Genomic DNA, 24,017 nt, shown 5'->3' with positions numbered 1-24,017 from the left:
TGCACTAAAGGTGCTGTGTGACACACAGTAAAAAGATGATGCCTATGGAGTAGGCGAGAATCCACAGTCTATGAACACAAACATGTATAACACAGATCAAAATACATGTAAGAGTGGGGAAAAAAGGCTCACTCTTACCAGGTGAAAAAAATAAATCTAGAAATCCATCAAAGCTGCTGAGGGACTCAGTAGGTAAGGGAAATTAGCCATTCTGGAGAATTCTCCCTAACACCTTTTAAAATAGGGGGCGATCGAGCTTGTCCCAAAGAGGCTCCGGGGCTCCGGAGTGTACTCTCGTTACTTCCTCGTCAGAAAGAAGTCCGGCGGTTGGAGGCTCATTCCGGACCTCTGCCGTCTCAACAAGTACATCAAGTCCCAAAAGTTTCGGATGGTGACCATTCAGCATGTGCTTGGACAGCTGGCAGAGGGGGATTTTCTATCGTTGCTGGACTCTGAAGATGCCTATTTTCACATCCCCATACACAAGGGACACCTCAAGTACCTACTCTTCGTGATTCAAGGACAACATTACCAGTTCAAGGCCCTTCCCTTCGGGTTGAAGTCGGCGCCACGAGTGTTCACCAAGTGCCTGGCCCCGGTCGCGGCGCAATAGCGCCTACAAGGGATCCACGTGTACCCGTACCTGGATGATTGGCTCATCTGGCAGAACTCAAAGGACATTTTAGTCGACCACCAGATGAAGACAGTCCAACACCTGGCGGACCGGGGGTTCTCTATAAACTTTGCAAAGACCTGCTTGACTCCATCGCACAACGCACTGTTTCTGGGAGCCCGTCTCAGCAGAGTGTTGTGCCTGCCGTTTCCGTCGGAGGAGAGGATCAATGCCATCTTGGGCAAGGTACAACGGCTGTTGGCCCTGAAGGTCGCAAGGGTAAGGTCCATCAAGTCCCTACTCTGCATGATGTCGTTATGCATTTACCTCATTCGGCTGTGCAGGCTACGGATGCGTCCGCTGGAGGAGTTCCCCCGACGCCCGCTGGATATAAGTGGCAGGGAGCTTTGAGGACAAGATCACACTCCATGAGGGTTTCCGTCGAGCGATACGGTGGTGGGGAGTGTGCGGACATCTGGCCGCAGGTGCGGATTTCCAGACCCCACCTCATCAGGAGACGGTCAAAACGCATGCCTCCCTGGAAGGATGGGGAGCGCATTCCAGAAGTCTTCATGCAAGAGGCCTGTGCCTACCGGAGGATAAGTCGTTGTACACCAACGTGTTGGAGCTGCGGGCAGTGTTTGGGCCCTCAAAGCCTTCCTTCCTTCCGTCCGTCAAGGGCAAAGTGGTACTGGTCTTCACGGACAATACCACCACGAAGTTCTACATCCGGAAGCAGGGGGGAACCAGATCCCCGGGCTCTCCAAAGGGGCGCCGTAGCCCAGGGGATGTTCCTCATCCCGTTACATCTAGCAGGAGTGAAGAAAACCATTGTTGACTCTCTCAGCAGCGAGCTGAGCTCTTACCACAAGTGGGAACTTCGGCAGGACCAAGTCGATCACCTGTTCTGCAGATGGGGCAATCCCCAGATCGATCTGTTTGCGACAGCGACGAACACCAAGTACCGGAGTTTCGCCCACAGGTTTCCCCAGCTGGGAAGCATGGGGGACGCATTCTCTTTCCCCTGGCACGGCCTGTTTCTGTATGCGTTCCCTCCGTTGCTGCTTTGACTAGTCAATCAACTCAGACGATCCCGGTGCAGGAGGATCCTTGTTGCACCGGCGTGGCAGAGACAGATATGGTACCCGGACCTTCTGGACATGTCTGCGTCGCCTCCAGTCAAGCTTACGGTGGACGCAGATCTTCTCGCCAGGGAAGGAGGCGCGATTCTGCACCACGACCCAGGAGCACTGAACCTGAAGGCCTGGCTCCTGCAGCACTAGAGTTTGGGGGCTACGATATCCCAGCAGATTGTAAGGAGGTGCTTGCCAAGGCCAGAGCTTCATCTACTCGCAAATGCTATTGGCACCGGTGGAAGAGGTTTGCTGCCGTACTGAGAAGATCGACCCCCTACTAGTCACTGCTTCGCAGGTGCTCCCGTATTTGTTGTCGTTGGCCAAGGCAGGACTGGCCCATGCTTCCATCAGAGTTTATCTGACGGCCATTTCCCGCTGCACCAGATCTCCTGGACGATCATCCTTATGGTTGCATCGTTTGGTCAAGGAGTTCGTCAAAGGACAATTTTGCTTGTTCTGCCGGTGAAGGCCCCAGCGTGGGAACTCAATGTGGTGCTTACTAGGCTCATGGGTCCACCGTTCGAGCCTATGCATTTGGCGTCACTGAATTTTTTGTTGTGGAAAATAGCTTTTCTTGTGGCCATCACCTCCACACGGCAAGTGAGAGAGATTCCAGCCCTCTCTTGTAAACGACCTTATTTGACATTTCACGAGACGAGGGTGATGCTACAGACGCACACCTCTCCTTCATGCCCAAGGTGCCGTCGGACTTTCATCTAAACGAGCCCTTGGTGTTAGCTGTATTCTTCCCGACGCCTTTGTCGCTGGCTGAGAGGACTTTGCTCTCGCTGGATGTGGCTAGAGCGCTGAAGTTCTATGTGGATCGCAAAAAGTTTTCGGAAGACGTCGCAACCTTTTGTGAACTTTGGCCCTGTGAACCATGGGAAGACCCTCTCCAAGGCTTACATTTCCAGGTTGCTCTCCGGCTGCATCACTCATTGTCACCGGATGGCAAACCGACTGTTGCCTGGCCGTCCGAGAGCCCATTCGACCAGAGCGATCGCTGCAACTACGGCGTTCCTGTCTCGTGTGCCCCTGCTTGGCATCTGCAGGACTGCTACGTGGAGGTCGACGCACACTTTCACAAAGTTCTACTGCGTCAACAGGGATTCCAGGGAGGAATCCAGAGTCGGCCAAGCAGTGCTGCGCAACCTGTCCGCTTGAAGGTGGCCCTGGTGAGGAGATAAAAGATGCTTAATGTTGAGATGCTTAATGTTGAGCCTTGCCACCTCCTGTGGTTGTGCATGTGTGGACTGCCATGTATTTTTTATTCATGAACATGTGAATCCATGCCAGACCCCATACTGGAGAAGGAACAAGTTACTTAGCTGTAACTGTGGTTCTCCAGCATGAGTCTGGCATGGATTCACATGCGAACCCTGCCGCCTACCCCTCTGCTGCTCTTCTCTTGGTCCGACTGCCACTTTACGTGTACCAAATCTGACGATGGCTGCCAGAGGAGGGGCTTAGGTAGAGGGCAGTCATTGGCTAGGGGCAGTATGACCCAGAGACCAGTGATTGGTTGTTAGAAGAAAGACAGTTCAGAAGTGAAACTGAAACTGATTTTTTCTTCGATTCCCAGCCTGACGACGGGGAATATTCATGAGCATGTGAATCCATGCCAGACTGGAGAAGCACAGTTAGAGGTAAGTAACTTGTTCCAACTGACTGACTGTCTGAACTGAATTGTGTTGTTCTATGTGGATTCATTGGGGCCCCTGGCCACGCGCACTCGAACACTTGCCTGAGACTAAGCATTGACTGCCCACCACACTACCTTGATTCGGTTTTTGGCTAAACATTTGAGTCATTTTCACCATAACTTGGCTGGCCTCCTAAAATCTTCTCACCATGGTTGATTTTCGAAATCATGTTGTCATAGGTATTTTGACAATACCATGGAAGAGTGATCACTTTGCTCCTAAACGTTTTTGAATTGACCTCTGTCCAGTTTATCTTGCAAAGGACTGTCTGCTTTTGGGAACCTTTTTGTTTAATTTAACCATAATGATCCTCTACCCTGCTTTTTGCGTTCACATATATACACTGTGTCTTTTTTAACTGTATTGAGTGAGCCAATACTTTCTTTACTGTCTATAGGAAGAAGCTCTGAAGCGCCAGAGAGAACAGGAAACTGCACTAAGACGTCAGCGGGAGGAGGAAGAGCGACAGCAGCAGGCCGATGCACTTAAGCAGTTGGAGGAGAGAAGGAAGAAAGAGGAAGAAGAGCAGCGGCGGAAGGATGAAATAATCCAGAAACAGGTATGCAATATTTTAAGGTGGCCTGAATCATGTAAAATGTTATGTTAATGGGATTTATATTGCACACAGCTGGCATTTGCATGAACTCTCAGTTCTTGGGCAGATCTGTAAAAAGGAGAAGGAGTGGGTGTTGGGGAGAATTCTCATTCCATGGCTAATTTCCTTCACCTAGTGAGCCCCCCGTCCCCCAGCAGCTTTGCTGGATTTCTGGAGTTTATTTTTTCCACTTTGTAAGAGTGTGAGCCTTTTTCCCACTCTTACATGTGTTTTGCCATGTGTATTTCTATTGTTTGTGTGATCTTGGGCTCTGGAGCACACCAATCCATGAGCCCCACTTTTTGTGTGTATTACACAGCACCTTCAGTGCAGTGGCACAGGGTTGTCTTTGAGACTTCCCACTGACTCCATTTTTCTGGGGCTGACTACTGTCCCCCAGAAACAGGTACAGTGTCATTTACTTTATGTAGTTATTTAAAATTACAGACCCAGTACACCCCATCTTACATGGAGTACTGGAAAGGGTTAATACCTATTCCTTTTTGTCTGTGCCTCTCTGATCTTTGTTTTGCTCTTTTAACATTTAGACTTGGCTGGTGGCAGTGGTATCTACCCTAACTTTTCTACCGCGATTATACTTTATAAACGTGGTATTGTTCCAGGCTATTATATTAGCCTCGAACATAAACCCGCTTGACCAAATAATCTTTCTTTTGGCTCCGGTCTGGTTTATTCGCCATTTCTTTTTGTTAAAATCCTTCTTGTGTTTTACTTTGCGCGGCAAACCAGGTTTGCCTTCTTTGTTCACCGTCTTTTGGCGGGCTTCTGCAAAGAAGCCCTCCTCTTGGTGCCTGGGTGTCTAGGTGGACTGTATGTGAGGGAGGGGTGTAGTCACCCCCCCCTGCACAGGGTATCCTTGGAAACCCAAGTCGCACTTTGCCATGAATGGCTGAGGTGGTTGTCCGGGCCGGACAACACCCCTGCTGCGTGATTGATAGCCAGGCTGAGTGATTGGGGGATTTTCGCATAAAAGGCAGGACTCTTGGGACCGAAGTCAGTCGCCACTGGAACCACAAGGAACCGAAGAGAAGCAGAGAAGAAGGCGGCTGCTGCAACTACTGAGTCCCGGTGAAGCCCTGCTGCAGTCCTGAGCTATCTACCCTTCAACGACCAGAGAAGATCCAGTCCGGAGTCTTCTTCCCTTGTGCCTGGTGGGGTCAACCAGCTCATCTTCCACAGCCAGAGGATCATCTTCGTGGTTGAAATCGCTGCACACTGCTGTAGTGGTCCGGATAGCCATCTGAAGAGCCTCTCCTGTTTTAAAGGAGACCCCCTTTTATTCACTGTCGCTGCTGCTGGCCTCATCCCTGGGTAGTGCCGCTCACTCCAGATGTCGTCCTTGTCCCCACGACTGAAGCTCCGGGAACTGAGAGTCTGCGGGAAACTACCAGGAACAACTGCCGTGGCACCAGCTTCTTCAAAAGAATAAAGGTACTGTGTCCAGCTTCGAGGAACAAGGGTGAACCCTTTTCTCCTCGCCCAAGGCTTGCCCTTGTCTTCCTTCCCTCTTCTAACTTTTGCTTCCTATGTTGACAATATCCAAGTACTCCTGGCAACGTTGAATCTTGAACTGTCTGACTGTGTGATCCTCGACAACAGGAATCCGGTTCCACTTCACATTGGCGCTAGCCTATTGACTTTTATCTTCCTATCAGCAAATGTTCTCTGATTCTGTCTGCCTTGACAAAGTATTGCCTACGATTTTTGCCCCCAACTCTCTTTTGCTAACTCAGGTGCCAAGTGTGTTTTTACCCCGGTGACATTTCTTTCCGCAGATACGCATGTCTTTAGTAAAACCGAACTGTCATTACTGTCAAAAAGTGATCGCACATGTATTACCGGTAACGTCTTCTGTTTCACAACACCGGTCCGTCAAACCATAAGGTACTTACCTTGAGTTGTTCTGCACAAAGTGAATTGGTTGTGTGTAGCGTATTTTATGTGTGGTTTTAATTTAATAGAAGTGAAGTGTTTTATGAACTGATGGTTTAAAAATAAATGTCATTTTACTTTTTAACCAAAAACCTTGAGTCAGTGTTTGCTTGAGTCACAGTAATTGTAGTCCTTGGTGTAATCTCTACTACTGCTCATTTGCTCTTGAGATAAGTCTGGCTGCTCCGCTACTGCTACCACTTTAACAGTGTAGTACAGGCTTGTACCAAAGGTAAACTTGTTTTGCCACTTGTAGTCTTAATTGTGTATAGTGGTCCCTAAGGGCACTGCACAGGATTCTGCCTAACAGTGGGTTTGATAATAGGAGGTCTTAGGCAAAGTTTGAGTGCAGTACCCTCTGGGAACACTACAAACAACTATGACTACCGGTATAGGCAACCCAACCTTTGGTATAAGCGTGTACTACACAGTTTTGGTATTGTGTTGAGCAGTCAGGCTAATCTCAATAGGGGAAATGTGAGCTGTAGTGGAGTTACACAAAGATTCACAGTTACAGGTATTCAAATAAACTCTTACACTCAAGGTTTCTTGCATAAACAATTATTAATCAGTGAGTTATATAGCCTTCTTCAGAATGGAACAATAGAATAGTAACTCAGAAATATACTTCAATACTGTACAGTCTAAGTTTCTGAATCAGACAAGGCCCTTTTGGGTTTTCCCATAGACACAACCTACACCCACAGGTGACTTCAGTAACAAGGGTGCTGGGGACATTAATACCTTACTGTTGGCATACAGAATACTCTCAATAGTTTATAAAAGGCAAAGGTTATTAGAACACAAGAAATACACATTTTCTTAAGCAGGGCAAATACTTTCAGATTGCAAGAGAAGAGTCATTCAATTCAATAGGCTAAGCCAAAGTCAATAGGCAAAAGTCTTTGTATAGGATGCAGCACTTCAGGTAAGTAAATGGAAAAGTCTTTGATAACAAGAAGAACCAAATGTAGGGCCACAAGCCGATTAGACTTGTGAGTTGCAGAAGTTTCAAGCACTTCCACAGTAAGAGGTAAGTGCTCTTAGGCTAGTTTTACAGTACCTTAGTAAAGAAGAAAAGGATGCAGCTGAAGACTTCTGTTCCTGTACATCTCGGGCAGATCTCACTGTTCCTGGGCCTCAGTTGTGGGGACAAGAGGGAGGACGTCAGGGGACTCCTGCACTGTATTGGCACCATCAAAGCTGGCAACTGGCAAACTTTACGTGGCTGTTTCGCGTTTCAGCTCCTTGCGGTACAGCAAATAGCAATAAGCATGGTTCCTGGCTGTCGAGGTGGACTGTCCTTGCTTCTGGGGTCCCGATCTCTGCTGATGGGGCTCAGGCTTGGTCAGTCCTACTTCGTGGGAGTCCAGAGGATCTTCCAAAAGCTTTCTGCCAGCCTACAAGCAACGCACACAATCTGGTGTCCCTCTCCCTGGCTCTACGGTTTCCTGCAGCACTCTGAGGAAATGCAACCAGCTCTGAAATAGGTGTCCAGGTGGCTTACTTGGGAGTTGATTGGTCCCACCAACACAAAGGGAGAAGTCGTCCTGGCAGGGCTTCTCTGTCGATGCGAACTTGGCGATTCGGACCTGCAGCAGGGCTTCACTGGGCAAACCAACGGTCCAGGAGTTGCAGGAGCTGTCCTCTTGAAGTTCTTATTCGGTTCCTTTCCTTCAGTGGTTGACTCTGCTTTCCAAGCCAAGAGACTCGCCTTTTATTCAGTTCTCTCCCATTAATTCCAGCCTAGATGCCATTCACCCAGCAGAGTGGCTGTCCTTGCAGGACATTCAGCCAGCCAATCGTTAGAGTGCATTTGGGTCTCCTAGGAGACTAAGCACATGGAATTTCGGGCACCTCCCTCACTTCCTGCCTACCGCAGACACTCTGGAGCCAGAAGCGGGTTTCAGTCCTGAAGCCCGCCAAAGGCGAATGAACAAAGAGACCAACCCTGGTTTGGCGCGCAGAGAGAAACTCTAAGGACCTTTCCACAAAGAAATGGCGAAAAAAGATGATCGATGACCATTTTAACAAAGGAGGCTCAGATTTATTTTGAAAAACGTGGCTCCCGCGATTTAACGTTACCGGAGCTGCGAACAGTTCGCGGTCGGAGTAAATCATGGTAGTTCATTGCAAAACTACTGCCACCAGCCTTTCTGAGAGGAAAGGGTAACATATGAATGCTACACGAGTAACTAGACACGGGGGGATACTAAGTAACCCCTCCAGCACTCTATTGCAAGATAGGGTGTGCTGAGTCGAGAATTTTACAAGTCAATTTCACTACACTTTTCTGGGAAACAGTAGTTGATCCCAGAGAAGGTATTTAAACCTTGGGAAATCTGGAAGACTTCCCTGTGTCACTGCTCTGAAGGATTGTAAAAGATGATGCCTATGGAGTTGGATACACTGCATAACCAAAAAGAAATGGTGTATGAAATCACATTAAAATAAATGAGTGGAAAAAGGGTCTCACTCACTCCAGGTTAAAAAAAAAAAAAATCAAGTCCTCAAAATCCAGCAAAGTTGCTGGGGGTCTCTAAGGTGGAGGGTATTAGCACATGTTTGGGAGTTCGCCATAACAGGAGGTGAGGGAGGAAGCACAATTGCTTTTGCCTTGGTGTTTGTAGTTTCATTTCAGAACAACTGGTTGGTCGGGGTGTGTGTTTGTGTGGGGGGAATAGGGGGTGGGTTATCTTCTAGGTGGTATGGTATATGCCTCGTGCGCCCATGGCATAAGGATGCACTAGTTGTGCTGAGATTGTGTAAGTTATTGGAAGGATTTGGAGATCTGTTATCTGGTATTAGTGTGTGGAGGTTGTGTTACAGATGAAGTACGTTTGGTATGTTTTCAGCAGTATATACAGATTTCTGAGGCTTGTGGAATCTGCTTGGATCACATGCTATGCATAGGCTGACATCTAGGGGAAGCTGCGTGTTACAGTTTTCGAAATTCGATAAGGGATGTTGACAAGGCATTCCAGTAACACTATCCCTAGTGTGACGTCCACTGTACCCATGGTCCTTCACGCGTCATGATTGTTTTTTTCCGCCATCATTGTCGGATGCTAAACGCAGCGTTCCCTTTCCGCCAATGCTATTTATTTACGAAAAAAATTAGAGCAACAGGTTTTCGCGGACAAATATCGTCGGACAAAGAACTTGACTCTACGATCCTATAGCTTTGGCGGGCCACTGCGGGCCTCGGCCCAGACAGTAGGGAGAGTTAGGGGTGGTACACATCTTAGCCTACTAAGAGAATGTATTTTTCCCCTTCTCCCCTTTATAATCGCCAGGCTGCCCTTACAATTAATAATGGAGAATACACCCTTTTAAATTCTGTCCCAGTCGTAACAAGAACTTTCCCTGGAAGAATTTGCACCGGGTGTGCAACCTCTGCCTTCCCAGGGATCATAACAAGGGTCATTGTAAAGCTTGTAAGCTTTTTAAATCCAAGACCCTAAAGGACCAAAAGACAAAGCGCTGGGTCCACCACGCCATGCAGGCCGTGGATGCCATATACGTGGAGGCTGCTTCGAGCGACGGCAGCATCAGCGTCTTTTCAGATGACTAACGTAGTAAGGAACCTTCTGATTCCCAGGTGCGAGCCACCGGCCCCAACAGACAGGCCAGTGGCACTGTTACGGGTGCAACACCTGGCGGCATTAGCACAGTCATGTCATCCCCTGCAAAACTAACAACCCAAGCCCAGACGACAACACCACCGTCATCACGGCCACACACAGCGTCAAGATGACGGTCCACTAGCTCCCTGTCCTCTGGGCTTTCGCAATCGCGCTCGCCGCACAACAGGCTACCAAGGTCAAGAGTTGGATCCGGCTCGCACGCTGTGTCCAATACTGGCATCGAGAGACGCAGTGCCGGCACGTCCTTCCACCGAAATGTGACAATCTTCTATAACGTCCAAATCGGGGGAAAAAACCTACAGACATCAAAATTGTCGCACTTAGTCAAGAAACATGTCCCTGAAACTGCTTCAAGTGCCGACTTCGAAACACCATACCTCGAAGAGCCACAAACCCGATAGGGAAAAAGAGAGTGCATCCCATAGGGAAAAAGACCATGTTTCCCAGGGGGAGAGGGTACCTTGGTTACAACTATGAAACACAAGAAGCAATGTACACCAGAACTACCCCCTACTCCAGTCACTATCCCAAGTTCCTCATAGAGGTCGGCTGAGGATATAGACCGAGTGATGAGATGTATGTCCTTTATGGCTGATTTGTCTGAGAAAAACCCTCAATCTGTGGGTAATCGTCTGAACACACCATCATCTACTGGGGCAACAATGTCTCACCCCCCAGCAAAAAGAGCCCGGCCAGACACCTTTCAAGACACCCCTCAGCAGGACCCAAACAAATTTGATCTCTATGACCCTCATACAGATTCTGATGATCAAGAGAACTTGGGGGTGGTAGAACATTATTTTGATGACGATGAAGAAGGCATCTACATCTTACCATCTCCAGATCATGTAGAACCACCAGTGGTGGATTCACCAGTTAACAACTGTGATGCTGGAAATGCATCAGAGGGACAGGGCCTCTATTGCCTTATGTATGTTCTGACTTGTTTTCCGCGCAGGAGTTCATGTGGATGCCTGGCGGTGCGGCTCTTCCTGTATTTGGTTTGGTGAACAGACCCTTTGGATACCCTTATGGCACCCATGGGTGGGAGTATGACTCTGTACTCCTAGTGTATGTTTTTGGGCACCTGTGTATGGCCCACAGAGCAGGTTACTGGGCTGGTGGCAGCTCTGTACTGAATTCACAGCTGTCCTGAGCATCCTCCATTTTGGGATACCCAGGCCCCTGTCATTGGAATCAGTGGATTCCTGATATGAAACAAGATGGCCCCTGTGGTCTCTTGCTTTCTATTGCCCGTTACCTTTTTTCGAGAAGTCCCAGGAAGCCCTGACTCTGCCCCTTCCCCTTGACAGGCTGGTGCGTGGAAGTTCCATAAATGGTAGTGTGGGGAAGTGCCGACCAGACTGGTTGGATTCTTCCCAACAAACGTATGTTGTGGGTATGCCCGTGGGTTGGGACCTGGGTGAATGGAGTGTGATGAATACACATTCTATGTTATGGGTGTCTGAGACAATGACTGAGACAGCCCTGACCGAAACTGGTATGAATGCAGTGTGTAGGCTGAATGGCAAAGTACTTGTCCGAATCCACATCCTGTGTTCAGGGTGTGGATGGAGAACAATGGCCTGAATGCACTGTGCGCTTGATTGGCTGACTGCCTGAATGCCCCTCTGAGTGATTGGTTGCCTGAGTTTGACCCAGCAGAATTAATGGGAGTTCAACTGGTATATCTGGGGACCCCTCACGGCTAGAAATCGTTCAGAAGCTGAAGTTGATAGTTGATGCTTGCTCTCGAAGTCGAGCCGGAAGAAGGTGAACCGCTGTTCCCTTCACCTTTTCTTCATCTCGGAAGTTCGACGACCCGTGGCTCCTGCCTGAAAGGGAGCGCACTCAAGAAGGGCCCGTTGATTCCCTGACGAAGAACTCTACAACGCAAGGTACATTTGGTTTGCAGAACTATAGAAGAAAATAAGACTCTAATAGAGACTATATGCACTTCGCTTGTAGTGCATCTTCATTTACATGTTGCCCAGGCGGGCTGGGGGGGGGGGGGTCCTCATACAGGACTGTGCCTGACAGTACGGGCTTAGCATTCTGCCAATTGTCTAACCAACTTACTTCCTTGCTAAGTCTAGGGTTGATAACGTTTTGTTGTGTTTATTCGTATGCTATTTGAACTGAGTACAGTGGCTACATTTTAATGGAATCTTGAGTAATCGTGGTACCACCAAGAACTGTATATATTTACCATTTTAGAATTGTCGGAGCACAAAAGTATATTATCGTTATATGGTGTACATAACATTGAACCTTATTCATATAAAGACTGTGTTTTAACTAATACAGTGTGTGGACATTCCTTTGTGGGTGCTGGGGGACTACACTGTACTTAAGAACCAGCCTGCATCACCTCCTGAGAAGCTAGGCCTTGATTGCTCAACCATAGATACCCTATAGAGCATCTTGGCTGGGGTCCTCTGTGCCTCTCCTCTGCCATATAGAAAGCAGGAGTACAGACACCCCTCTCCAGTGCGTTTCTTTACAACAACCAACTTCAATTTAATGATCTGCTAAAGGCAGCAGAGCATTTTCAAATTCAAACGCAGGAAACTGAGGTTGACCAAGACTTTGTCGAGGACATTGGACAACAAAAAAGCTGTTACCCAATTTATACCATTATTAAAATCCGTACAAAGAAGGATTCAACCCTCTCTAGAAACCCCTAACCTCACACGAGCAGTAAACCCCAGAATTGAGAAGATGTTCCTCCAGCTCCATCAGATCCCCTCTACATAAGGAGTCATTAAAATCAGATCACTTGTAGTTAACACAACAGGGAAGAGGGCGGCAACACCACTCACTTAATCGGAAGCAACCCGCTCATGAAGAGATTAAGAAACTATACACTTTCGGAAGGAAAGTGGCCACTGCTGCAGTTTTGCAAACGACAATTGCCAACACCTCCACTCTGCTGGCCAGTTACAACTGCCACAAGTGGGAGGAAATCGCCACCTTAATGGCTTGGGCCCCAGAACCATTAAAGTCTCTGCTGTCTCTCGCAGTAGCAGAGGGTAAAGCTGTATCTAACTGCATCTTAAAAAATAATTTAGATGCAGCTGACAACGCAGGCAGGATTATAGCAGAATTATAGCAGAGGGCACAATTATAAAGCGCAATGCATGGCTGCGCCAGTCAGGATTCAAATTAGTGACACAGGCAACCCTCCTCAATATGTCAGTAGAGTCTAACATGCTTTTCGGCAAAGCAGTAGAGGATGCATTAAAGAATGCAAAGGAAGAGTATGACACTTTGAAGTTTCTGGGTCAACTCACCAATAAACCTTCTGGCCAAAGGGGTGGAAATAGTTTGTTGTTTCAGAGGCCAAAATTTGCACAGAGGATCCGATACAACCAAGGTCAGGGTTCATCCTGGGGTTCCAATCAAGGACAATCATCTCAAGGTTTCCAGAGGGGCCAGCAAAGATCTCGCAGCCGGGGCAGATCCTCTACAAAGCAATGACCACTCGCTTCAGGTACCCTTCTATTCCACTACAGTAGGAGGACAGATAACGCACTTCACCCACGCATGGGGAGGGGAAATCACCTCGGACAAGTGGATGCTTCCTACCGAAGCGGACGGTTATTGGATGGAACTACTGCAGCGATCCTCCTTCCGCCCCCTGCGACAGAGCCACCACAAGGGAAGAACAGCGCATACTCTTGGAACAAGTCGCAGCGCTGCTGTTAAAGATGCCGATGAAATCGTCCCGCAAACCTGGTAAACCAGGGTCTTTATTCAACGTACTTCCTTGTGCCTAAAAAAGATCTGACAATGCGCCCTGTATTAGACCTGTGCCCTGCAAACACCTATGTCAAGTGTTAGGGAGAATTCTCAGTAATGTGCCAATTCCTCTCTACCTTCGAGACCCCCAGCACTTTCGCTAGACTCTAGCACTTTTTTTTTATTTTCAACCTGGAGAGAGTGAGACCTTTTCCCACTCACTCGTGTATTTTACTGTGTTATGACAGTTTTTCTGAAGTCCAACTAAGGGCTTAGTAAAACCATTCGACTGAGGCAGTACAAGACTCCACTCTTAGTATAAAACTGTACCACCTGAGTACATGGTAACATAGAGCAGCCAGGCTTATTTTAGGAGGGGATAGGGCTGTAGAATCAGTACAAATGAAATTGTAATACAAATGGTCCAAAGAAACATTTTGTATTGTAAAAATAAAGGTTTTATTTAAATACAGGTAGGCCCAGATAAATCTAGGGGTAAGTAAGCACTCACACATTATATGAAATCACAATACAAAAACACACTATACTTGAAGGTACACAGACCCAAGTTTAGACCTTATTTGAAATACCTAGCAGTTCTAGGGAAGTCAAAACCGTTTCATAGACATTCAGTATAGTTCACACATATTCTTGGGGAGTAAAAACCAATGGTTAATTTCACAATTAACATCAGTAATGCAAGTGCAATAGACCCTACCAGTTATACACTGACTCTTAGTACAAATCGCTTAATCAGTAAATTGGACAATATACTTTTTGTGAATAGCGGAACACTTATTCCAGGTGCAGTAAAAACCTATGACTAATTTTGTGTTAACACAGTTCTACTAGGTCAGTAAAACCTAAAGATGTAATATGCAATTAAAGGTGCTTTTGAGATCAGTGAACCACAAATGGCGATAAGCAATAACTCTTGTAAGTTATTTTTGGGAAGGCACACAGCTAACTCAAGGTAAGTAAAACCCACATACCTTTTTTTTAACCTCACAACCAAGGGGAAGTAAAACCCAATGTTACACTTTACTGAATGACTCAAAGTTATTGTAGGTAGGCAACAACTGTATGCAGACTTATTAAGGACAGGCTAGCAGCAAGTCAGGTGAAGCAAGACCCAGTTGGGGGACACTCGTACAATTATCCTCAAAGGACTAATTTGGTGATACCAACAGTTGGAGGACACTCATACAGTTACACAGCAGGAATAATCTGGTGAAACCAACACTTTACCTTTGGGAAGAGGCACAACCTAATCACAAGAGAGTAAAATACCTTCACATCTACTTTCTATTAGAATGGTAAAACAGTTTCTAAGGAGGAAAAGATGTTAACCATACTTTTGAGAAGAGTGCATCACACATTCAAGATCAGAACTTTTGTAACTGTTCACTCTTAGAATTACAGTTACCAACCAACTCTTTACAAGTAAGAACTTTTAAACACTTATTTTCTTTTCTATACAAAAGTCCCAATCCCTTGAAAGTCTTTCCCTTATTCTTGGAACATGAGTGTTTTCAGTGGCAGATGGGGAGGGGGTCACTAGGACTAATGACCTACAGGCAGTGTCAGGATATGTTCTTTAGTAGCAAATGTCAGAGTTTGCTAGGAAAACTTGGCCAACGGGTGAGTACTTTACTTCTAGGGTTAGAAGAGGGTCCAGGGGCTTCGTAGAAGACACTCTAGCAGGATTGTAGCAGTGGGACTGGGTGCACTGGATTAGAAGCCTTCCCATCACAGAAAACAACCCACAGCTACACAGAAATCCTAACAGGCTTAAGGTAAGTATATACCAAAACCAACACAGTACCTCAGCATTGAAGAAGATTTTGCAGCAGGAGGGTCTGGAGCCAAATACCCGGCCAGTGGATTCTGTGTCGTGGGGACTGAAAACAAGACCTCAGAAGGGACTTTGCAGCAGGGATCGATGAAGAAGGCTCTAGGCAAGGTTTCCCTCTCGGCTGAATGCAGTTTTGCGGATTTGGCACCTTTTCAAGGAGCACAGAAGACGACAGAAAATCGCGGTTGAATTCTCGTTGTTACAAAGGTCCAGCACTCTGTTGAGGGGTCTTTTCAGACTCAGATTGTGTCTCTGGAGATCCACCAGGATGCCCACGAAGTTTCAGCGAGATTCGAAATTCGGAAGACTGTGCACCGCACAATGGCTGGAGGTCCGAGGGTATTGGGGTATTGCAAAATCGCAAGGCTGCAGCAACACGTGGGATGGCTCAAAATGCAGGTCTCCTTGAGTCTAGTGGGTCTCACCGGGCTCTGTGTCAGGGTCATCGTTTTTGGAGTCCGTAGGTCGATTGGAAGGAAGGGCTACAGCAGGCTACGGTTACACAGCAGGCTCTCTGGTGGCTGGAAATAGTTTCAGCCGCTTTTCCCTCATCATACTCTTCGGTTTCGGTTCCACGGGTCGACTTTTCTTCAGCTTCCAGGTTTGCAGCATTTATCGGGGACTAAAGCACAACCTCTGCAGTCTCTCCCTGCATTTTACATGAAGGGGACATCTGGTTGTCCAATCAGGACAGACAGCCCCCTTCCCCCCCCAAAGGCGTAAGACAAAGGGGTGGGGAGTTTTGGACTCCTCCCTCGCTTCTTGCTCTCACAGATAGTCTAGAGCCTGGGCGGGGAGTCGAGGGGACTCCCGCCAAAGATAAAAATCACACAAAGATATTTCCCGCCCTCAATGTCAGGGAAAGGAACAAGAAACACTAAAGTGGTGAAAAAAGAAGACGGGGCATTTTGGTAAAAGGAGCACCCTCAAGTGCCTTTACTACAGCTGTGAACACAGCCCACGGTAAAGGTGCACCAAATTAATACAAGTTATCACTGCCACCAGCCATGAAAGGTAAGCCTGTCCCTGTAACAGAATTGTTACAGTTTTAATGTGAAAGGGGATACATTGCATCTCCCCAGCACTCCACATTAGGTGGGGTGTGCTGGCTTCACTGAATACAATGTAAAAGGGATCCAAAGATCGTTTCTACCCTTGGAAACTGTAGTTCACCCAAGGTTAGCAAAAGAAAGTTAAAAGGGGAGCCTCTAGGGCAACCCAGTGACAACAGGCACTTATTGCCAATAAGTTGTTAAAGAGGATAACTTTAAAAGGACACTATGGAGAGTCTTAAAAATGACACCCATAAAAAGAGTTACAGATTATTCGTGTGTGGAAAAAGGTTCCCACTCACTGAGGTAGTAATAAAAATATCCCGCTAATAAAGCAAAATGTTCTGGGGTTGACCCAGGTCTGGAAGATTTACCAGTTCTGTGAAAATCTTACCTTTTTTTGGAGTCGGACAAACTCCATAGGCAAACTCCATACTGCACCTTCGATGCAGTGACACAGGGAAATCTTTTAGATTTCCCAAAGGTTTAAATATCTTCTCTTGGATAAACTTCTGTTTCCAAGAGCAGTAAAGTGAAATTGACTTTACTTACAATTGTAACTTTCTAGACCCAGCACACACTACCTTACAGTAGGGTGCTGGAGGGGTTTCTTAGTATCCTATTTGTCTAGTTTCTCATGTAACAATTTTATGTTACCCTTTCTACGATTAATGGCTGGTGGCAGTGGTTTACTTTTAACTACCATTGGGAGTTTTTACCTCAGGCTGCGTTTGCAGTAAGGCCACCAATGGGTGCCCATTTTGTCAAAATGGTCTTGGTCGTTTTTCACCATTTATTGCTGGAAAAGGTGCTTCTTGAGATTTACTGTGCGCGCCAAACCAGGTTTGCCCCTTTGTTCGCTTTGTCTTTGGCGGGATTCACGAGTGAAGCCCGCATCTGGCTCCTGTATGTCTGGCAGGGGTAGTAAGTGAGGGAGGTACCCTGTGCTTAATCCCCTTGGTTACGGGGAATGCACTCAAAGATGATTGGCTGGCTGGCTGGCTGTCCGGCAAGGACAGCCACCCTGCTGTGTGATTGACAGCTGGGCTGGAATGAATGGGAGAAACTTGCATAAAAGGCAAGGCTTTTTGGCTTGGAAGGCAGTCAAACACTGGGCGAAAGAGTCCAAAGAAAAACTTGTAAGAGACGCCTGCTGCAACTCTTGGACTGTTGGTTAGCCCAGTGAAACCCTGCTGCTGTGCTTAAACTCTGAATTCGCTTTGACTAGAGAAGCCATGCAAGGACGACTTCTCCCCTTGAGTTGGTGGGACCAATCAACTCCAAAGTGAACTCGTTTGGACATCTTCTGGAAGCTGGCTGTACTTCCACTGCTGCTTCTGGAACCAAAGTGCAAGAGAGAGGAACACCAAATCGAGTGTATCACTTTTAAGTCGGAACCGAGTGCTAGGAAGATCCTCCGGACTTCCCTGATGCAGGACTGACCAAGCCTGAACCACCTCAAGAGTGCTGGACCTCAGAAGCAAGGAAAGTCTGATGTGGTATTCAAGAACCGCTGTGTTGCTATTTGCTGTCAGAAGCGAGGGGCTGAAACGCCGAAGTGCCACTGTATTTAAGATTGCCCTTTGCTGTTGCCGAACGTCCCGTTGTGTTGCATGGGTCCCCAGAAGTCCTCCCCTTGTCCCCACGACTGAGGCACAGAACAAAAGGATCTGCAGAGCCACACAGGAACAGAAGCCAGCTGGAACCATTTCTTCTAGCCAAAGGTATTGTAAAGTCTAAGAGAACTTACCTCTTGTCTTGTAGCCTTTCTTGTTCTCAGTTGAGACCTATCTTGGCTGCTCCTGTAGAGTTGATTGCATCTTCTACACCTCACAAGCCTCCCAGTTTGTGGCCCTACTTGATTCTACTTTTTCTACAAAGACTTCTAAAACATTGTGCAAACTTTTGCTTACCTGCAAGAAGTGCTTCAGCTCACCTAGACTTTTGTCCAATTGACATTGGCTGGCCTGGCTCCCCGAATGACTCTTCTCTCCTCTGATTGCGTGTTTCTACCTTGCTTCCAGGAAAGGGTTAACTTTCTTTGCATTGGGGGGTTTCAAAAGTACTTACCTGCTTAAGAATATTTGTGTGATATCCTCTCTTATTCTAAAACCTCTTTAATTTAACACCAATCTCAGTACTGCTCTAAATGTACTAGTGATATATTAGTATCCACACTGTCCTAGCTATTTAAGTCACCGGAGGCTGTAGGAAGTGTCTGTGTGCCATCCCAAATGGGTATTTGCTGATTTATAGAAACTAAGAGTGTGCATTTTGGAGTGTATTTGTGTGTTACTATTATATTGCCCCTTCTGAAGAAGGCTTATTCAAACTGACTGTTAAATTAATAATGGTTTAATCAAGAAACCATGTGTGTAAGAGTTTATTTGAATACTTGTCACTGTGAATCTCTGTGTAACCACCCTACTGCTCACATTGACCCCTCTTGAGATAAGCCTGGCTGCTCAGCCACACTACCAACCTGTGTAGTACAGACTTATACCAAAGGTTGTGTTCCTATTGCCAGGAGGTCAAGGTTGTTGTAGTGCACCAAAGGGTACTGCACCAAATCTTGCCTAACATCAAGCCACAAAGGTTCTGCATGACAACGCTACAAGAAGTAATGCCACTGCTAAAGCAAGAGGACTTCATGGCAACCTTGGGTATGCAAGATGCTTATTTTCATATTTCAATGTCCCCAGCACACAAAATATTCTTGCGTTTCAAGATAGCAAACCAGCACTACCGGTGCTACCCTTCGTCATAGCTTCAGCTCTGAGGGTATTCACCTAGGTACTGGCGGTGGTGGCACTCACGGAAGCAATACCAGTTTTCCCCTTACCTGGCTGATACGGGAGAAACAACCCAAATTTGCAAGCAAAATACACAAAAAACAATCAACCCTCTTTTTCAATTGGGCTTCTCGATAAACGAGAAAAAAAACAAGCATCCTACCAAACAAGACAACACAGTTCTTAGGAGCAGTCATAAAAACAGAAGAAGGGCTAGTCTTTCCATCGAAGGAGAGAATCCAAAACATACTGCTGCAAATACCTAAGTATCAAGCCGGTCAGCAGATAAGTGTACGCAAAGCGATGCATTTGCTCGGCATGATGGCATCTTGCATTTACCTGGTCCCACACACACACGATTGCGCATGCGCCCGATGCAGGAGTGGTTGGCGAAACAGTGGTCTCAGGCAAGTGGTCAGTAGTCGTTTTGCCAACACTTAGTACAAGCCTTATGCTGGTGGACAAAGGAGAACCTGTTGAAGGGAAAACCCTTCCACAACCCGGCGGCACAAGCGGTAGTTAAAACAGACGCATCACTCTCTGGCTGGGGTGGGGGGCCATCACCTTCATCTCACAGCACATGGTCTGTGGACTTGCATCACAGCAGAGAACCATATCAACCTGCTGGAACTTCTAGCAATATTCAAAGCTCTCCAAGCACACCTAGTAAATCAGTCTGTACACCACTGCAATGTTCTATAACAACAAACAGGGGGGCACACATTCTCCAAATGTGCCCAAACTAGCACAGAAAATATGGACGTGGGCACTCAAATGGGGGATGTTCCTGACTATGCAACATATTTCAGGGGAACTCAACACCCTAGCGGACTCATTAAGCAGAGATCCTCTACCAGAAGAACATGAGTGGCGCCTTGACAGAGATGTCGTACACATTTTCTCACAGCAGGGTTTCCCCTTGCTAGACTTGTTCACCACCAGAGAAAACGAGCACTGCCCAGACTTCGCGTCCAGTTTTCCCCAACCAGACTCTAAGGGGGAACGCCCTATGGATGAGTTGGTCAGGGAAATTTGCCTATGCTTTCCCCCCAACTCCACTTAAACAGGGTGGTGAGAAAAATTCACAGAGAACAGATCACTCTGATCCTAGTTGCTCCCATGTGGGAGAGACAACCTTGGTATCCACATCTGCGCAAACTGGCGATGTGCGACCCGATCAAGCTCCTGTGCCTGATCAACTTGCTTTCCCAGCACGGGGCACAATATTACAGCCTCAACCTCACTCACTGAACTTGGCAGGATGGTTGGACATCTTAACTTACCTCAAAAGTGTATAGATATCCTCAAGGAGGCACGTAAACCAGACGCTGTTATTTTGACAAGTGGAGACGATTTGTAATTTGGTGCCAGTCAAAGCAAATAAACCCAATAGAATGTACTCCCACTCGCATGCTCTTCTACATGCTCCACTTAACTCAATAAAGGTTCACCTGCCGGCGCTATCCACATACTACACCTCTCAAAGTAAGGTGTCATGGTGGAAAGTACCCGTCATTAAGGAGTAAAGAGACTCCCCCCTCCTATATCAAACCAACCGCAAGGCTGGGACCTCAATGTTGTACTTGCAAAACACATGGGAGCCCCCTTGGAGCCTATTTACAAGTCAAGCCTTAACTCAATAATAAAAAGGCTTTCTTGGTGGAAATCGCCTCCATAATGCGAGTCCGCGAACTTCAAACATTGTCCATGCAAAACCCTTGCTTTTCTATACAGAAAGACAAATTGGTTTTAAGAGCACACCCTAGGTTTTCACCTAAGTTCATTTTGGAATTCCACGTAAACCAATCCATTAAGCTACCGGCCTTCATTCAGAACCCAACAAGTTCAGCTCAGAAAAAAAATTCCATACGCTAGATGTAAGGAGGGTGGTCCTTTACTGTTACCAGACCGCACAGGAAAACAGACCAACTGTCTCCATAGCTCCAGGCAGAGAAGGAAACCGCATCTCCAAAAATGCCATCTCCAGATGGATACAGCTCTGCTACTCTTTATCAAGCAAAATACTGCCTTTCACACCGAGACCTCACTCCACAAGGGGTAAAGGAGCTACTCTTGCCTTTATCGCAAACGTCCCGCTGGATGCCATTTGCAAAGCAGCTAAATAGAGCTCAGTACACACTTTCACGCAGCACTATTGCATTGACACTCTAGCAATAAAGCAGATACTCGTGTGGGACAAGCGGTCCTAAAACATCTATTTGCCGCTGGACCTTCTCACAGCCCACCACCTTCTCCTAACACTGCTAGCTAATCTATGCATAGCATGTGATCTAAGCAGATTCCACAAGCCTCAGAAGGGAAACATTACTCACCGTAATGGTATTTCTGATGCTTGTATCTGCTTAGGTTCACATGCGCCCACCCTTCCTCCCCTTGGAGAAGAAGGTGCATAGATGTTTTTTCTGAGCGTCATTGGGCTTTATCTGATACCTGCTTTAATACACCTGTACTCTCAGGAAGATAGCTCAGGAGCAACAAGCTTGCCTTGGAAGCAAGACGACACAGAGCAACACAGGTTTGATCCCAGCGGCCGCGCTTAGAAACCTATGGTTATTAAGCCCGTTATAAAAAACCTATCGTATCATATATCACGCTACACTTCATGCAACCTCATGTCAGAAACAAAACAATCTGAGGGACCTCGACGCGTGAAGGACCATGGGTACAGTGGACGTCACACTAGGTATACTATTACTACCATGCCCTGTTGACGTCCCTTTTCGGGTTTCAAAAACAACTGTAATAATCTGCAGCTTCCACTAGATGTTCTGCCTATGCATAGCATGTGAATCTAAGCAGATTGTTTTTTTTCCACCATTGTGACGGATGCTTATTGCAGAGTTAATTTCGGCTAACACCATTTGCTTATGAAAAATTAAGACTAGTTACTCTTTCTGTCCTTTTCCAAATTGACTTCAATTAATTCTCCAGCATGGGATCTGGCATGGATTCACATGCTCATGAATATTCCCCGTAGTCGGGCTGCGAATCCTCGGTAAAGAAAAAATCAGTTTCACTTCTGAACTGTCTTTCTCCTAACAACCAATCACTGCTGTCTGGGTCGTACTGCCCCCAGCCAATGACTTCCCTCTACCTAAGCCCTCCTCTGGCAGACATCTTCAGATTTTTACCGCACTTTCAAGTGTTGGGAGTCCTCTAGCTATAGCTCTCAAGCATTTACTGTGTTTAGCGATTTTTCTAAGAGTTTACTCATTTTTTTTGGTCAATCGAACCTCAAGCTCCACAGATTAACCTTTCCAATTAACAGGGACCCGTTTTCGGATTCTTCAGCGCCCCTCAAGGGCGGATTTTCGTCAAGTTTTCTTCTTGGCGGATTCTAGAAGCTTCTTCGAGGCCTACACCACGTGGATATGGCGGAGAAGGACTCGACGCCTCTCTTCAAGGTTTGCCGCGGCTGCACCCTATGGAACGTCTTTTCGGATGATGGACATTCCCTATGCCTCTACTGACTGCATTCGGACAAGACCATGTGGAGGATGACTGCATGGCTTGTCGGGAGCTGGTGCTGCGCACGAGGGCTGACCGACGCAAGCGCCTCGACGAGTGGCTGTAGGGCAAGGCCCCTGCTCTGGGTGAGTCCCGGCAGCATGCCTCCCCTGCCCAGACAAAGGCGGAGTGGTCTTCTAAGACCTTTGAGGGCGCCAGACCCACAGGGCCCCAACATAAGGCTGAGCACCAGAAGTCCACTGCCTTCGGGAGCGCTGTTGCGACAGGCTCCTCGGCGGCTAGGGCGAGTTCAGTGTCTCCAGCTCCTTCGACCACAAGCCAACGCTCCGGTTTTCCAAAGAAGAGGAAGTCGGACCATACGGGCAAGCTGTTAGAGAAGACCCAAGCCGGACCGACGGAGAAGGCCAAGGGGCAGCGGGGTCACGACCGTCCCCCTAAGGTGTAGGCCACGGACGCGTTCAAGACCACGAAGGCCCAGGTACATCAGGCGAAGACCCACACTTCCATCGAAGTAGTAGCGGCGTCCCTCGCAAAGGCTGCCGGGGCGTGAATCCCTAAGGTGAGTGTATCCCTGCCTGCCACGGGGTAGTCCTCTTTCCAGCCCATCGAGAAGACTCTGGAGAAGTTGATGCCCATCATTTGACCAAAACCATCTCCCCTGGTCGCAGAGAAGGGGGGGCACGGTAGTCCTCCAAGGCACAGACATTACCTCAGAGGAAGAACTCGCCAGCCTCCCGGTCCTCCAGGGCGTTGAGAGCAGGTCCTACGGGGGGGATCCTGACGAGAGCGACGACGAGGAGCAGCAACTGGGCAGTGACGACGAAGCAGATCCTAAGCCGCATACGCCCCGGTCCCTGTCGCTTCTACCCCAGCAGCCACCTGGGAATATCTCAGTGGACATTACGACGGCTCTGCATACCCTGTGCTCGGAAATCCGGACAAAGATGCTTCTGGCGCGAGCTGCCCCAGGGCCATTGGAGGAACCACCATCCAAGAGGAGGAGAGTTTACTCCCTCCGTCTTTTAACCCCTCGCCTCCCTCTCCCCCAACGAGGGATGACACGGAACCAGACACAGTGACCGGTATGGCGGACTGGGGGGGGGATCTTAACCGCCGGACGAGATTGGCTCGCTCCAGGGCCTCAGAGTTGTTCCAGCTCGCCCCGGAGGAGAAGAGGAAAGAAGGTTTCCTTTACCAGCTCCGGGAGGCGAACAGGAAGACGGTACTTTCTATCCCGTTATTTGATGACATTTGGGACGAGGGTTTGTCCCTCATGAAAAACCCTTCATCGACTCTGGCGAAGAGTGATCGTTACGAGAAGAAATGCAGGGTGCCGGACTCTGTGCCCAAGTGCTTATGGTCCCAGCTGTCTTCAGACTCTGTGGTTTCAGCGGCGGCCAAGCAGAAGTCTTCGGGCTCATCCTCGTCGGTGGCCTCCTCC

At 47.6% G+C, this 24,017-nt stretch overlaps 1 protein-coding gene across 5 annotated transcripts in view; it reads left to right on the top strand.

The window, feature by feature from the left end:
- GIGYF2 (GRB10 interacting GYF protein 2) overlaps nt 1-24,017 on the top strand; it is a 2,415,541-nt gene that overhangs the window by 1,942,637 nt on the left and 448,887 nt on the right. For all 5 annotated transcript variants that reach the window (XM_069617902.1, XM_069617899.1, XM_069617900.1 and 2 more), the window contains one exon: nt 3,850-4,011. In XM_069617902.1, coding sequence (XP_069474003.1) covers nt 3,850-4,011 — 162 coding nt within the window. The remainder of the gene's footprint in view (nt 1-3,849; nt 4,012-24,017) is intronic.

Source organism: Ambystoma mexicanum, chromosome 10 (genome assembly GCF_040938575.1).
Source record: "Ambystoma mexicanum isolate Mex_15411 chromosome 10, UKY_AmexF1_1, whole genome shotgun sequence".
NCBI lineage: Eukaryota > Metazoa > Chordata > Amphibia > Caudata > Ambystomatidae > Ambystoma > Ambystoma mexicanum.
This window is presented reverse-complemented; position numbering and strand designations above follow the sequence as displayed.